The 17,463-nt window shown below is 36.4% G+C and overlaps 1 protein-coding gene across 1 annotated transcript; it reads left to right on the top strand.

The window, feature by feature from the left end:
• Positions 1 to 1,385: 1,385 nt before the first annotated feature.
• On the top strand, positions 1,386 to 6,907 carry LOC134824312 (UDP-glycosyltransferase UGT4-like). Its single transcript, XM_063836137.1, has 12 exons — positions 1,386 to 1,709; positions 1,916 to 2,039; positions 2,979 to 3,073; positions 3,540 to 3,742; positions 4,036 to 4,131; positions 4,588 to 4,742; positions 4,930 to 5,093; positions 5,267 to 5,476; positions 5,727 to 5,822; positions 5,986 to 6,153; positions 6,354 to 6,445; positions 6,713 to 6,907. The coding sequence occupies exons 1-12, from the start codon at positions 1,596 to 1,598 to the stop codon at positions 6,813 to 6,815; spliced, it is 1,620 nt and encodes a 539-aa protein (XP_063692207.1). The 5' UTR covers positions 1,386 to 1,595; the 3' UTR covers positions 6,816 to 6,907.
• Positions 6,908 to 17,463: the final 10,556 nt, after the last annotated feature.

Here is a 17,463-nt window from a genome sequence, read left to right as displayed (position 1 = left end):
TAATCAGGCTACAGATCGCAGTAATGTAGCCTAATGAGTTAGGGAGACAAACCAAAAGTATTTAGAAGACAAGCATGATACAAGCATGATTTTCACAAAAGGCAATTTTACAGACCAGTCTCTATACTTTCGTTTTGGAGATTTTACCTTATTCTACCTTAAAAATACGGCTCATTACTGCAGCCCACTGTCTATAACATAGGTACTGTACAGACGAGTATTTTCAGACTTCCTTAAAAGGTCTGGAACTGGAGGACAGATCACGCTTTTCATACGAACTTTATGATTCGCTCTTTAAAATAGGAATTTATCTTAAGTATTTGCAAGTTTAACTTTATTCTTAAGGTCTAGAATTGAGTTATTATAGAAAGGCTGGCCTTCTAAGGATCTAGACTAAATTTCTCTAATCCTTATCCAATTCGCATCAAAATTTAATCGTATTAAACTTTATTCGTATCAAACTTTGATCGTATCGAATTTTACTCTTCACTTACTTTACTTTTAATGAGCTTAATTAAAACTCAGATTTAACAATTTGCTCTCCTTAGTCCTTCATGGTCAACACGGATTCTGTAATTCCAAATATCTCTCAGTTTTTAGAGTAGTCAGTCGTACTGTACGCTAGTTTGGTACATACACGTCATAATCACATTACAAATTAATCAACGTCAATAATTTCTACCAATAAAAAACAAACAAACTCACCTATCTGCTTCTTATCCAGCTATAATCAACACGAAACAAACAATCACAAATCACACGTGCAACAAAAAAGCCCGCGACCAACAACTAAACCACAAATGTATATCGCTAAACGGGGTTGTTACTTGGTGGTGGGTATTATATATAAGGGTGGTAAGAAGTTTTGGAACAACTCAGTGGTCGGTTAGGGATTATATTACATAGTCTGGTAGGGAGGTGTAGGGTTACATTGTCAACAACACCGTATACAACCACTCACTCACTCCCTCAGTACCTCCAGCGAGTATATGTATAATGATACATGTGTATACTGTATAATGTCTTGTGTGGGGTGATTTTAGTGCGGTGTAAATGAGGAGTTTGGTGGTTGGAAAGTGATGTTGATGAGTTCGTTGGTCGTGTTGATGGTTAGATGCTGGAGTTTTGTGTGCACCATGAGCAGAGACCGTACAAATTATAATAACTGAGTAGTAATTAGTATTAAGAGTATCTTTGTATTTTCTTAAGTGAAATGCCAAAAATTGTTTTTGTCTTTTAATTCATTCTGTGAAATCTATGTTATAACTTAACGGGTGATACTCGTAAAATATTTGTTCCAAATATTAGGAACCGTCGACGAGTCCAACTCGGCGCGCGTCCTGGTAGGTTATAAACCTACAATGTTATAACACAATTTCTCAAATAGGACCACTCCAAAGTATGTGACTGATATTATTACACACCATCCTATTCTCTGATCCGCCCAAAACCTCGCTCTATGCATAAGCTAGAGTGGGCATTTACGGGAAACACGACGTGGATCAAACCCTCGATAGTTCTACCACCACCTGGGACTAAACTAGCGTGAATAGTGAAAGAGAAAGAGAAAGTGTGAAAGAGAAAGTGACTTTGCGATGCTTGGGAAGAATTTCATTCAGCTGGTGTTGTCGGTTTGCCTTCTGTTAGACTCCGGGAATGGGGCTCACGTGTTGTTCTTATCATCAGTTCTCTACCGACAAGATGTCAGGGTATGTTCAAACATTAATGCACATTGTAATTAATTTATAATTAATGCAAATTATAATTAATTTTATTGATGATCTAAAGCATGAACTTGTCACCAGTGCCTGTTTATTTTTCTTTGATCTTCATCCGCAGGCACCACCATCGTACGATACGGATAAACTTATTTTCTTATTAGATTTAAATTTAATCTTTTATTTCTTCTCAACAGATACAAACAGTAATGGCAAAAGGACTGATCGACAATGAAGATAACGTCACTGTGATGGCTCCAATTTCTTACGAAGATTTCAGCTTACTAGGCTTCCCTATTCAAACTAACTTCATTTCTCTTGGTAATTTATTTATTAATCACAATCAGTGAGTTGAATAGTCTACCTTATCGGACCTTATTTGAACGGACATTAGTTGAACGCTGGAGGTCCTAGCGTTTATCTTGATGTCCGTTCAAATAAAGTCCGTCCGTTAAAGGTCCGTCCAAGTTAAAGTCCGTTGAGATTTTTTTCCAAAATTATTCCACCGCGAACTCATGTTTAGGATATGACAACTTTTTAATTTCAGTCAATTGTAATTTCTATCATCGGATTCGAACTAAACTATATCATTGGATCAATGACAAATGAAAAACGAGTTATTATACAATTTAAAAATTCTAAGTATCACATTATGGCATGATCACTTTCTTGATCTTCGGCTTCCTCGTTCACTTCTTCGGAGTTATCATTTACCTCCACATCTTGTAAAAGTTTACACTGAAATGCAGGACCGAAGTGGTCGAATAAAAAATTGTTTTCAAAAAGCAGGTATTACTGATATGATGCTTTAAGCATGGAATATTTAATGCATGATAACCCATTTGAGGAAGATGACCTGTGATATGATCATCAAATCATATTTCGTATCTGTTGTTTTACACAATTTTCATAATCATAGACACTGATCTACAGATATTTTGACATTTTTTACTGCTTAACGACTGCCTTTCTTGCTCATTGTATGAAAATTTAATTTACAAATTATCTGCTAAAATTTTAAAAACGTTTAAAAAAAAGATGAACAAATTTGAATTTTTGATGGTTTTGAATGCCTTTGAGTGTTCATTTTAATGTCCGTTTATAATTATGTCCGTTCATAATTATGTCCGGTCAAATAATGTTAGATAAGGTAGTTAAATTTAGGTTGTATTTCCATAGGTAAACAGGATTTTGTCTCAAATGATAAATCATGTTTAATGCTGTTCCATTTTTTGATGGTTAAAAATTATTCGTCCTCAGAAAACTTGGCGAAAGTTCAACAAACGGGTTTAACTGGTGCAGAAACTGAAAACTTCTACGATGTGATGAATTACGCTGTAGCTACATGCGGTCAGGTTAGTGAGTCAGTGAGGGAATTATTGAGTTGAGTGAATGAGTGAATGAGTGATCAGTGAAGATGAGGCGGTGTGTTTAGTTTGGGTAGGTAATAGTTATGAAGTGAAGTGAATTAAAAAATAAAACTTTTTTGTCTATATACTCGCCTCTCAAACTCAAATTCATTATTCAAGCAAGTTTCTCTGTTTGAGTGCTTGATACGTATTCTAGATTTGAATGATCCTAGCTGAGTAAATATCTAACTTAACTGAATTCCTAATTCACATAGTATATAGGTCACTAAGTCTATTCTAATAGCGTCCATTAAATGAAAATAAGGAACTCATTAAACAGCATAATAAGACTAATAAAAGCATACAACATAAGTGTTGTAAACTTACTTAGCTTAACTTAACCAAACCCATTAACTTAATTAACCAACCCATTAACTTAATTAACCTATTAATTAACTAATTAACCATTCAGTTCTACGCAGAACCAGAGATTTCCCGGCTCCTCTCCGTACAGCACACAGAGTACGATGTAGTGATAGTTAATGCTGAATTTAACGAATGCGTCCTCCCGGTCCTGATAGCCACTGAGGCTAACTTTATTATACTGAGTACAACTAACAGGGTCCCGTCCTATATCAAGTACTCGCTGGGGGTTCCGGAGCAGCCATCTTTCAGGTGAAACACTCACTACTAATAATATCACGTGACGTTCACTTATCAATTCAGTGACGCGCGCCGAGTTTGACTCGTCGACGGTCGACGAGGAACAAATATTTTACGAGTATCACCCGTTAACTTATCAATGAAGACTGAAGTAGTTGACTATTACAGTCTATAAATATAATTGAAATAATGCGAGAGATAACTAATAGTGATAAAAGGTAAACATCACTTACGGTGAATTAACTAATTATATTAATCAATTTACTAATTATATTAATTAACTAATCACAAACAATTAATTACAGCCCTGACCAGTGGTCACTAAATGACAAACTCTCCTTCACTAAGCGGATGAAAGCGCTTTTCAACTACAGGAAGCTTCTTCACAAGATGCACTGGTGGTAAGTGGCACAATTGTTAACGTAAAAATCGGTTAACTGTACGCCAGCATCCTGCTCTGTTAAGGGGTCGTTCACATATTACGTAATCACTTTTTGGCCGATTTGTACCCTCTCCATAATAAGTTTTACACATAGCTATTGTGTTAAAATCTCACTAGCGTCATCATTTGGAAATGCTCCCTCAGTGACTACGTAATATGTGAACGACCCCTTAGGTGTTGTCAAATAAAATTGGTATCTGGTCGCTGAAAATAACACCCCGTATCGTAGTTTATGTAGATTTTGATTGCGACAGTGACACAGCTGAGCTTCTACAGGATGAGTTGAAAATAATGTGTGGATTGTAAAAAATGATACATATTTGTATGAAGGAGTAAATTTCCCAATCACAAATACCCACCCTTTTAGGTACTATGATGTATATTTTGAAAAATAAATTTCCAAAAAAAAATTTAGGTATTACCGAAGTGTGAACAGTATAGCGTACCAAACCATCCCCTCCCACATCTCATTACTGGACAGCTATCAGCGAGCTTCCCTGATTATGCAGGACGCTAATCTCGGTATTGATCTGTCGCTACCTACTTTTAGCAGTGTCGTGCCCATCGGAGGTTTGTAAAACTTGATACATATACATTATACATTATACATTTGGAACTACTGGTAACGTAACATTTTTGCCTGCTTAGGGAATAGGGACTGTTTCGTAAGTTTCCGTTACCCAAATTTTCAGATTTGAGACACCTTCCATCAGTAAGTTAACACCACCATATGACATAACAGCTACCCTCAATCCAGGCATCCAGTGTAGAGATGGGAGTCCGGAGGCATTACCAGAGGATATCCTGAAGTTCATAGACGAAGCCCCTCACGGTGTTATATTCGTGTCTTTTGGAACTGTCCTGAAACCTTCCAAACTCTCGTTTGCGAGTCTGATGAAATTGGTTAATGTCTTTGGGAGGGTGAGAGTAGTTCCATACCTCATTTAGCTCGTGTGTTTGTGTTATTAAATGACACACACACGTGACACAAAGTTTTATTTTGGATAAGCGGACCATCTATTTCAATAGATCTACTGTGTAGATTACAGGTTCAACTTTAACTGTAACTGTTCTTATTCTTACCATCTGCACAGGTGAGGCAGCGCGTGATATGGGTATTTGATGACCTCAGTGTTATCGAGCTCACAAAAAATGTGATGCCAGTCAAATACATTGACCAGCAAAGTGTACTCGCCCACCCGAAAGTGGTGTTGTTCATAACGCACGCAGGACACTTTTCACGACAAGAGACGATCTATCACGCTGTACCGTGCATCGCCTTCCCACTCTTCAACCCTCTTCAGGTGGATATTTTAAATATTTTTAAAGTCATTAGTTATTAATCTTTCTTTCCCGAAGTCGGTTCGTGATATTGAAATGAAAATTACTGCTGTTGATGAAATAGGAATTATTCCAAGATGAATTCTAAAATTCTTGTTGATCAATGCAATGAAATTGAATTTACTGCTTCTACATTTAATTTACTGCTTCTACATTTAATTTACTGCTTCTATATATATGTTATGGTATACACTATAAATACGTTGGCTTCAGTTTGCAAACGCTGATTACATTCAAGAGAAAAAGATAGGAATAAAGTTCCTTATTGACGCCTTCTCCGAGGAAATGCTCATCAATGGGATAATGGAGGTAATGATTTGAAATATTAATTATACACTCTGTCAGACTTGAATTGAAGTACATAGTCAACTATCTTCAACTAACGTTGAGCAATTTCCAGTTATCTATTATTTTTACATTTGGAAGCAGAATTAAACCTAATGTTACTGTAACCAGCCCTTTTCATTTCCAGGTGATAACAAACCCCAAGTTTAAAAACAACATCCAGCAACTCTCCAACCAGATGAGGGACACTCTATCGTCCCCACTGGATACTACTATCTTCTGGATACACTACAGTATTAGGAACAGGGGCTGTTCTTACCTCAAGTCTCACTCTATGCATCTGTACTGGTTCCAGGTTAGTTCAGGTCGGGCCACAAAAAACGAGGAAAAAAGGTTGGGGTTGAAAGGGGAGGGTTATATGGGAGCAAGATCCGATTTTGTGCCCATAACCTCATCGAAGTGAAAACAGAAAATACTCTTAGGTGTTTTTTCCTTATTAGTATGCATTTTCAGTTTGAATAATCCAATCTCTTAAAAAATACAACCTTATTTCAGTATTATCTAATAGACGTTAAGATATTTGTTCTGGTATCGACGTTGCTTGTATTGTACGTGGTTACTGGAATCTTACGATGGTGTAAAAACAGGTGAGGCTTCTTCTCCTTTGAGGATTTTTAGTGAATAAATCTATTTCGTTGAAAATAAACCCCCACTTTCACTAAATAGATTCCTCGTTTTTGTATTTGTTAACCTTTAATATTTAGTGTTCATGGCTAATGGCTATTGGCTAAGTGTTAACTTACTTGGTAACAGTGCTTTATTAATGACGTATCTAATAATATAATTATCACTGATATATTTTATTAGTTATAATTGACATATTCATCATTTATAATTAGCACTGATTGATTCAGGTATCTCCAACATCGTCTTCAACAACAGCAGTCGGCGCAAGGTCAAAACAGTGTGAATCATGAATCAAAAAAGAACTTTTTAAATGCAATGAAAAATGAATAGGTTTAAGATTAATTGATGAAGTTATTAGTTTATTTAATGATAATATTTATTTAATAAAATTAATAAAGTTATTAGCTTATTTGTGCTTTTCAAGTATCTGCTTGGATATATACGTGTTGTTTCCGAAGGTCTCATGATTTTTATGTTAAAATTTTTAGAGATATTATTTCTGTTTCTTTCATTTAAAAATCAGAAACTGAGCTATTGTTTCTCCCATTTCAATGTTAATACAAGTTTATATGAAAATTCAATTTCATTTTTCGATACCATCAAAACTTCGTATCAATATCTTTTACAAATTTGTATCTATTTTCCAACCCTTCCAAGTCAATATTTGTGATCCACAATTATTAATTTTTGGATTCGTAGCAGCACCACGAGTAATCACCATTCTTTCCAATAATACTTTGAAGTTTACTTACACCATATATTATCTTCGTATATAATAATATGCGGGTATGACGGTATTATCATAAGATGAAATTACACTAAGAATGCCAGCCATTCTGCCAGTCAAACGATCAGGCTGCTTTGCATTGTGCAAGTGTAAGATTTTCTACTCAAGTTGCTACGTTACAATGAGCTCATTTCTTAGTTGTTAAGATTCTGTTCGAGTACATTTTTTCGATCTTGTTACTTTAATTGTTGGGACTACCGATATGGACACGTTCATTTGAGTTTGAGGATATTGGTAAATATAAGTGACCCTATTAAAAGGCACAGTGTAGTCGACTTTGTCACACTATGAAATTACACAAACCCTTGATGGTTAGGATAATCGTTTCATCCTCTAGGCTAACTTTGTCACTTAACCATATCTTAATCAGGTGATAAGATATCGCTTAAATACGGCCGGCACGGAAATGGTTACATTGTCACACTATAAACATGTGACGGAGTAAATATGGACCCCTTGCTGCCGTTTTTGATCAAATTTTTGAGTGTCCAGTTGATTGGATGGGTACATATGACCATTACCTACATATTTGACGACTTTTTTCGTTAGATGGTGCACTCAGGTTTACTCTGTCACACATTTAAGAAAACATGTGAAGAATGTTTAGGGCACCCTGATAATCAATGCTGAGTAGTGTAGGTTTATTTGATGGCCTGGAAGTGCTGGGAATTGTTATTATATCATATAGTCGTAAGGAATTAAAACACAGAAGGCACAAACAAGTTTACTTTGTCACATAATCTTGATGATATCTGAACATGTGTGAAATTAAACAAATCATGATATACCAGCTTAAACCCCTTATATTACATACTATGGATCAAACAACACTGCTAGTACCACGCACCAGTCACATAAATCATTATCGGGTGGCAACATGTTAACAGTGTCACAATTAAACTACCGCAACATGGTCAAAAATAGGGTAATTTCGTCACAAAAAAATTATTATAACTCTGTTAGCTCCTTGCTGGCAAAATAACTAGTTCATTGATGATAAAGTTACATAGTATTCTAATAGAAGTATAGCTCTTCAAAATAGGGGCAAGACATGTTTACTTTGTCACATCAGTTATTTTAAGAGTTAGGTAATCGTCATCAGATTAACAGATCTTTTTCGTAGTTTGGATCGATTAATATAGGCAATAAAGCATCCTATGCCAATTTTAACACACTATCTTGATATTTTTGGGGCAGGGAAAGTTAATTTTGTCACATTTTCAGCGTCTTTGACAAATTAATCTAAAATTGTTAAACTTGAGACCTGATGTTCTAGACAATATTCTCCCAATCGTTTCTGAAAGAATGCTAAATTCTAATAGAGTTTAAATAAGAGTTATAGATCTTCAAAATAGGGGCAAGACATGTTTACTTTGTCACATCAGTTACTATTAGAGTTAGGTAATCGTCATCAGATTAACAGATCTTTTTCGTAGTTTGGATTGATTTATATAGGTAATAAAGCAGCCTATGCTAATTTTTACACACTATCTTGAAATTGTTGGGGCAGGAAAAGTCAATTTTGTCACATTTTTAGTGATTTTAACAATTTTAACCTAAAATTGTTAAACTTGAGCTTTGATGTTCTGGACAATATTCTACCGATTTTTGTCTGAAAGAATGTTGAATGCTAATAGAGTCATAGAATATATAGATCTTCGAAATAGGGGCAAGACATGTTTACTTTGTCACATCAGTTATTATAAGAGTTATTATGAGAGACTATTTCATTCTATAATCATTATTTTTAACCTATTTACGATTTCGTATCATTTTTTGTGACAATGTAAACACTGATCTTAACTTGCATCAACTACATTGTCATCAAAGTTTTCCCGCCTTTCAAACCAAAATCAGATATAAATAATTCGCCCAAAATTTAAAATTCCAAATATTGTGACGGAATTTACCTCATTTCCCAATAACCAAGTTCCTTTTTAGCTAACTATTCGAAACAACATATTTTAGGGCTATGATTGGTAGATCAACCATCAAATAATGAGTTAAAAGGTTTTTGAGGACATTTCATAGTAGAATAGAGGTATGGTATTCTGAGTGTGACAAAGTTACCCAAATATTGCCTTGTAACCGTTCGATCCGTGCCCTTTAACCAATGTTGTATCATAATTGTTAGATTGACCTAATCTACTATATTTCAGACCAAGGAATGATAATTAGACAACTGCAGTTAACTAAGTCACACAAAATGTGACATTTGAACCATTATAGTGCCTAACAACAATAGATTTTCTTTGTGAGCAGTGCATATGGGAGTATGGGTTACGTGGCTAATGTTCAGAACTTCTGAACGTGCTAGGTTAATAGATGTCAAAATTAAGCCACTATCGTCGAAAACGCTATAATTTTTGTTTACCAATATCCTCAAACTCAAATGAACGTGTCCATATAACTTGCGTACCTACATGAATTCGGTGCACATAACATATCGAAATGCAAACTTAATTTCATTCTGCTACTAAAATAAATACGTTTGATCGAATTAAATTTCTAAAATGCAGAGCTGCACTGGTACTACGTGCACGCCATCCCCTTCATGTGTTGGTTCTGCTGATAGATAGCAGAGGTATATTCTAGACGTTTGTAATATTATCACGCGCTTTGAATTATGTTCTTTAGAAATTCTTATCTATCTACACAATTTAAAATATATCACAGTCACTGATGTTAAATATCTTGTCATTATTCTCTTTTATTCGACATTTCGGTAGTGTTAGGTCTTGAGTGACATTCTGCTCATAGTGTCCACGAATTGATTTAAACGACTAATCAGTGATCAGTATTCACGAAAACCTAAGCATATATTCAATCATTGTTATTGTTAACTAGCAACTGAGCAACAAGTCAACAACGTTATCGAGGGAAGCATGGTGGAGCGTGCAGCAGTAGGTAAGATATATTGAATTACCTGTAAAATAGTTGATATGTTTTTAAGTTTTCATTCTTTATTCATTTTTCATTTATTCTAAAACGTAAAAATTACGCCCAATCATAATTTTTTAAGCTAAAGATGGCTGATGCGTTCTATTTAAAAGCTTCTGAAAAAAAAAACGTGTTGTATCAATTATATTTATATATTCCCAGAGCTGACGAGTAACGTCTAGCTCAAAAGTTTTCCTTTTATCGTGGCCCAGCGAGCGTGCTAAATCACTTTACAGTCGATCTTCGGGATTGTTCTAAAACCGTGGCCCAGCAAACCCTACCGGCTGGGGTCTATCTCCAAAAGTAAAATAGATAGAACCTTCCGGTTTTCAACAAGATTTGCGTTTCGTAAATTTAAAGTTAGCTCCCCAGGACTAGGAGCATAGTTTGGGAACTTAGATTCTAAATTAAACCGAAAAGTTTGATTTTGGGCTAAATAAAAGATCGCAGCTTTTTAACTTTGCAAAGTAATGTGGTTGTCATGACTATTACTACTAAGCTAAATGCAGCGTGCGAAAGGTGAACTTGATGTGACGCGCGAGGACAAACGCGCTGTTGAAAATCGATCACCTCTAGCGAGCCCGGCAAGTGGTAAGGACTTGTATCACGTGGTGACCCCCACTGTCGCTTCACTGTATCGTCTTCGACAATACAGGGGAAGCTTAAGTGGGGGCGGGTGCTGGGAGGTTGGGGGGGGGGGGGGGGGGGGGGGGGGGGGGGGGGTGTTTTAATTATAATATAAGACTTATTTTGACGGAAAATGTACAATGTATGAAGTTTTAAAAATCAATTTTGATGGTGAAGATCGCGTTTTTACGACCCCATCCAAGACTTGGAGTCCCCTATCGTATTGGCGAAATTCTTTACTTTCTTTTGATGTTTTAAAATTAAAATTTGACTTGATTGGTGGCGAGTTATGGTTTGTCAAAGTGAGCGTTTTAGAATGAAAGTGCAAATTCTTTTGAACGCGCGTAGGCTATTAATATTATACCCAGCAAACCCTACCGGCTGGGGTCTATCTCCAAAAGTAAAATAGATAGAACCTTCCGGTTTTCAACAAGATTTCCGTCTCATAAATTTAAAGTTAGCTTTCCAGGAGCTGACTAAACCGAAAACTAAACCGAAAAGTTTGATTTTGGGCTAAATAAAAGATCGCAGCTTTTTAACTTTGCAAAGTAATGTGGTTGTCATGACTACTATATATATATAGTATATATATATATATATATATATATAGTAGTCATGACAACCACATTACTTTGCATATATATATATACTAGGCTAAATGCAGCGTGCGAAAGGTGAACTTGATGTGACGCGCGAGGACAAACGCGCAGTTGAAAATCGATCACCTCTAGCGAGCCTAGCAGGCGGTAAGGTTTTCAGGGGGAATCTTTAAATATAAATGTAACATGATATAACATGTTAAACATAACATTAGTTTTTGAGCATTTGTGAAATTCTATATCTTTTGCACCACAATTGATAAAGTAATATTTCAGGTAGAACTGGTAATCTTGGAGATCTTTATGACTTACGTATAGACTCGTTCCAGGTATAATTTGTCTTGACAAAGTTTATATCGATCACGATACTCTTTAAGTTTAAATAAGGCTCAGAAAATTGAGGCAGTTGATTCATATTTCTATAATATTAAAATTACTGTTTCGAAACCACTTACAATTTCAAATTAGAACTGCCTTAGGTTTATCAGTAATCCAATAATCTCAGGGTCGTTCGTTATTCACTTGTGAGTTGGACTCAGAGGAAGACATTGATCGTGAAGCATTGAAGACGCAAGCAGCTGGACTGATGATGTCTGACTCTCTGCAAGATAGGTTTCATTATTTTGATATTAACGCTGAACTGTCCGTAAGTATCCTCAGTGGACTTGTCCATGTATCTGGATCTGGGAAGCTTCTAGAGGAGAAAAGATCAGTCTCACCAAACTCATCCACAATGGGTCTTATCTACAAAGTGGAGACGATACAGGAGGAAATAGATCCCCAGGACCTCAAGAATAAGGTAGATTTAGATGTTTTGAACACTTCAGAGTCTACCCATGTTCTGTCTGGGATAATATGGGGAGCTGTCTGCACCTTTACAGCTCACTACACATTTAAAGATAACGAGGAAAAGATGGAGATTGAAGAAGCTCTAAAACTTGGGTTTACAAAACTTAAAAAAGCTCTTGTGGATCCTTCTAGTTCTAAAACACATCATGATGAGTACGAAGTTTCGTTGAGTGGATCTGAAGAGAAGTCGGAATCTTCTTGCCATAGTGAAGTGGAAAGTAGCAATGAAGGTATCTTGCTGCTGTCCCAACTTGATTTAGAGTGTTCAAGTTATAACTATTATTTTGACCAGTTTGAAAAAGATGATAGAATTCAGGTTTACGCCAAGTGTGATATTGAAAGCAATGGTCAAGATCTTCCTATGACGTTCTGCAATGCAATAGAAAAATTAAATTCCATTAACAAATTGGTGGAAATTTCTGACGAAGTGAAAGGGGTTCCCCTGAAGTTTATCTTTACACCGTTGAGTAAGGTTAGAAGAAAGTTAAGGCAAAAAATACCCAGAGATATTTCCTACCAAGAAGTAGATCCGAGCCTTCTGAAACAGGTAGTTAAATTGGCGCAAGATATATCGGATTCCCAACTGAAGGTAGCAGGGTGCTATAAGATATTACTTGAGGGAATAGAATGCATATCAGACAGTGAAGCATATGCACTTGAAGATCTCCTTACTTCCATCGTCGAACATGAAACAAACTTTAAAGATAAGCTTCGAGAAGTCCTCAAAAGTATAAGGTCGGAAAAGACACCCGAATCCGATCTGGTGGCAATGATCGCAAAATTTGCGGGCGGAAATTTTTCAGCAAAGGAAATTGAAAGATATCTAGCCACAAAAGAACCTTTGGTGCACAAAATTGGAGAAGTGAGCAAAGTGAAGCAGCTTGGAATAAGATATTTCGGGAAGGCACATCAGATACACCATGGAAAGAAAGACCATTACGTACTCTTTCTGGGTTCAGGAAATCAAGCTATCACTGCCTTGAAAATCTTAAAGAGGTTAAAAAAGAGCTCCGAGAAAAACCTTAAAACGGAATTCTACGTTGAGGATTGCAGTGTTTACTCGAAGGGCTTGTCTGAAGAGTTAATAAATACGATTCGTTTCTACAAAAATGGAAGCTGTTGGGAAAGTAATGTCGCTGAAAAATACTGCCAGGACACGGATATCTGTCTTGTGAAACTTCGGGGTAAAGAAAAGTATGATTCACTTCCACAAAAACGTGCAGAATTGGTGATTAAGTGCCCAGGTTCAAGCAGACCTGCAGGATGTTCAAGCAAGCAGAAGGAATGGAAATGTTTTGATTGCAAAAATCCTGTCCAATATGGAGTGAGCGTAAGACAATATTACTGTTTAATATGTAAGGTGGCCTGCGATCCTCAAAAAACACAATACAGATGCGACGAAGATGAACATGGGATCGAATTCAATGCATACGATATGAATGACCTTTCTGAAGAACTGTCAAAAACAAAACCTTGGACGAGAATTAATATATTGATTCTTGGCGAAACTGGCGTTGGCAAATCAACCTGGATAAATTCATTCGCTAATTACATCAATTATGACACCTTGAAATCAGCAATTGAAGGAAGCAAAGCTAATCCTATTGTCACGATTCCAACTAAATTTACATTCACAAAAGATGGAATCACACGAGAAGTTATGATAGGAAAAGAAGACCTAAACGAAACTCATGAGATCGGGGAATCTAACACCCAAGGAGCAAAAACTCACCCATTCAAAGTTGGGGGTGCCATTGTAAATATCATAGACACGCCAGGTATTGGAGACACTAGAGGATCAAAACAAGACGATGAAAACATGGAAAAGATCCTCGCTCATCTCACATACTATGATGAACTTCATGGAATAATCGTGCTTCTAAAGCCTAACAATGCAAGGCTTGGGATCATGTTCAAACTAGGCTATCCACTCCGATAATCGTAACCGATAATTATCTCCGATAATTCGTTAAAAAAAGTTATCTGTTTATCTAGATAAAACATATTTTTATCGGTATAAAAATTCACTAGATATTACCGAAAATACTGCCACAATACCGTAAAATTGTAAAGAAATATTAGTGTTTTTGCCTTTCCAAGTAATCCAAGAAACAGTCCCAAACGTCTTCTAGTATGATAGAAGAGGTAGTTTACTTAGAAGTGAGCTTAAGAGGTTTATTTACATTTGTATACCTATGGAACTGTAGAACTGTATGAACTGTAGAAATCTAGAGAAGGTTATTGACATTGTTCTCTTGAGGGTGCTGGCGTTTTACCTTACAACCATTCTGGAGACGGGAACGAGCATGTTACTGTTAACAAGAGTCAAAAATACCGGCAGGGCACTCAATTGAATTTCGTAAGTGTTCTGGGCGTGAAACATTGTCTTCAGGAGAAGGAATCTGTTGCTCCAAGTTATCAACAGGATAAGAAAACGGTTCACTGAATCACTTTAAATGCTTTACTGTTTCGAGGAGAATTGGTATTTGGTGCACTACTGTTCTCAGGAGAAGGAAACCCTTGGTCTACTGTTTTGAAGAGAACTAGTACACTACTGTTCTCAGGAGAAGGAAACCCTTGGTCTACTGTTTTGAAGACAACTGGTGCACTACTGTTCTCAGGAGAAGGAAACCGGTGGTCTACTGTTTTGAAGAGAACTATTGCGTTACTGTTTTCAGAAGAAAACCGGTGGTCTACTGTTTTGAAGATAACTAGTACACTACTGTTCTCAAATCTCAGGAGAAGGAAACCGTTGGTCTACTGTTTTGAAGAGAACTAGTACACTACTGTTCTCAGGAGAAGGAAACCCTTGGTCTACTGTTTTGAAGACAACTGGTGCACTACTGTTCTCAGGAGAAGGAAACCCTTGGTCTACTGTTTTGAAGACAACTGGTGCACTACTGTTCTCAGGAGAAGGAAACCGGTGGTCTACTGTTTTGAAGACAACTGGTGCACTACTGTTCTCAGGAGAAGGAAACCGTTGGTCTACTGTTTTGAAGACAACTGGTGCACTACTGTTCTCAGGAGAAGGAAACCCTTGGTCTACTGTTTTGAAGAGAACTAGTACACTACTGTTCTCAGGAGAAGGAAACCCTTGGTCTACTGTTTTGAAGACAACTGGTGCACTACTGTTCTCAGGAGAAGGAAACCGTTGGTCTACTGTTTTGAAGAGAACTGGTGCACTACTGTTCTCAGGAGAAGAAAACCGTTGGTTTACTGTTTTGAAGAAAACTGGTGCACTTCTGCTCCCCGGAGAAGAAAACTAATGCTCTAATATTTTCAAAAGAAAGGAAGTGGTACTTTAGCAAGATTACTGGTAAACAGTAATAAAAGTCGACAATTAGTTTTTGCGAAATTTGGAAAACATTTTGGCTTTGGCCTTCAGCAGAAAAATTATCGGTTTTATCGGTTTTATCTAGATAAAACCTAAATCTTTATCTGTTTATCTAGATAAAAAATGTCATACCGATAATGGATAGCCAAGTTCAAACATTGCATACAACAATTGCTCTCACACCTCCACAGAGATGCTGCTCACAACATTAGCTTTGTGTTCACAAATACTCGTGCAACTTTTTACGAGCCCGGAGAAACCTTACCTGCTCTAAGAAAGCTGCTATCGGAAAATAATATTGGACTCAAAGCAGTCCAAGAAAACACATTTTGCTTTGATAATGAAGCGTTCCGCCTTCTTGCATGTGTTTTAAACGGAATCGAGTTTGAAGAGGATGTCATGACCATATATGAGGGAAGTTGGAGTAGGGCCTGTAATGAGACAAACAGATTATTACAACATATTACTACAAACACAAGCCCACATGTCGTGAAGGATACTACCTCGCTCAATGATTCAAGGAGGATTATTGTGGGTTTGAGTAGACCGTTACAGGAGTTCACAGCCACTATTAGGAAGAATGAAGAAGGTGTTAAAGCGTTTCTAAATGAGATAGAGGCTTTGGGTACAGAAGCTACAACATTCGAAAATAATCTCCAATTTGAAGGGATCACTTTAGAGCAGCATCGATTATCGTATCCGCGGACAGTTTGTACTCATTCCGACTGTATTGATTACGTTCCGGTAGGAAAAGACATGATAAAGCAGCCAAATTACATAAAGCATTGCCATGCACATTGCAATTTGGGTGGTCAGGTTAGTCCTGAAGTTATCGGTGACGTAAAATTAAGAGGCTGTCAGGCTATAGATCGAAGTACTAATAACTGCATACAATGCAGACACCACTACACTGTCCACATGCATAGGACATACGATCTCCATCGAGTCAAGAAACAATTCATCTCAGACGAAGTTCAAAAACTGATTAATTCTAAATTGTCAGAAAAAGAAAAAAAGGAGGAACAGATGAAAAGTTTGAAAGTATTGGGAGAGGAATTTAAAGATGAGGGAAAGAAAATTCAAGATGTAGCTGCAGGATTTGCAGCTTTTCTAAAAATTTATGCGATCATACCTTTCAATGATGCCATGGGGGATTACATTGATGTTCAAATACAACAGGAAAAAGAAAAAGAGGATGTTGACGGTAAAAGAGCAGTCAGAATTTCCGAATGGACTAAATACAAAGCAGAATATGAAGAACAAAAAGGGATTTTGATCGAGGCAATGGATAAAGTAAGTGACACCGACGAAGGAAAGGCAGAAGCAGCTAAAGATATTAAAGATTTAATGCAAGAGGCCTTTAAACTTAAACATTTTGGTAGAGACATAAAAAAGGTTTACGAGAAAATCGAGCAACAAAAATCGGAAATGCCAGTGTTTTCCCAAGGACCAGTTCAACATCTAAAATCCACGTCTAGAATAGAGGAAATCAGACGTCCAACGATCAGTGTCATGGAGAGAGCTATAAACGTTAGTAAAGAGGCTGGGAAAAGAATTTTAAAACGATTAGGATTTTGATAAATAACGTCATCACATTGATTATTATTTTGTCAAAATGATTACACCCTTCAACCGGAATATCTGAAAATTAAGTTTTTAATAATAAGATTGTAATAACCAAGAGGTTGTCTAATATTTACTCTTAGTTTGTGTGTTTTGTGACTTTTTCCAAGAATCTCTAGATTTCGGAAATTTAGTTTAGTTATCAATTTGTGAATTACTTGTGTGCTGAAGCTTTTGCACCGTTATTAAATAAAACTAAAAAAACTACTTAATTTGTTT

This window comes from Bolinopsis microptera, chromosome 12, assembly GCF_026151205.1.
Source record: "Bolinopsis microptera isolate Bmic1 chromosome 12, MBARI_Bmic_1.0, whole genome shotgun sequence".
NCBI lineage: Eukaryota > Metazoa > Ctenophora > Tentaculata > Lobata > Bolinopsidae > Bolinopsis > Bolinopsis microptera.
The sequence above is the reverse complement of the archived record's forward strand: the minus strand, read 5'-3'. Positions and strand labels throughout refer to the sequence as shown.

Excerpts from the sequence above, each read along its gene's own strand:
- LOC134824312 (XM_063836137.1), top strand. The coding sequence starts at position 1,596 with ATGCTTGGGAAGAATTTCATTCAGCTGGTGTTGTCGGTTTGCCTTCTG. Across the intron at positions 2,040-2,978 it reads AACTAACTTCATTTCTCTTG|AAAACTTGGCGAAAGTTCAA; the intron begins GTAATTTATTTA and ends ATTCGTCCTCAG. Across the intron at positions 6,446-6,712 it reads TTACGATGGTGTAAAAACAG|GTATCTCCAACATCGTCTTC; the intron begins GTGAGGCTTCTT and ends TGATTGATTCAG.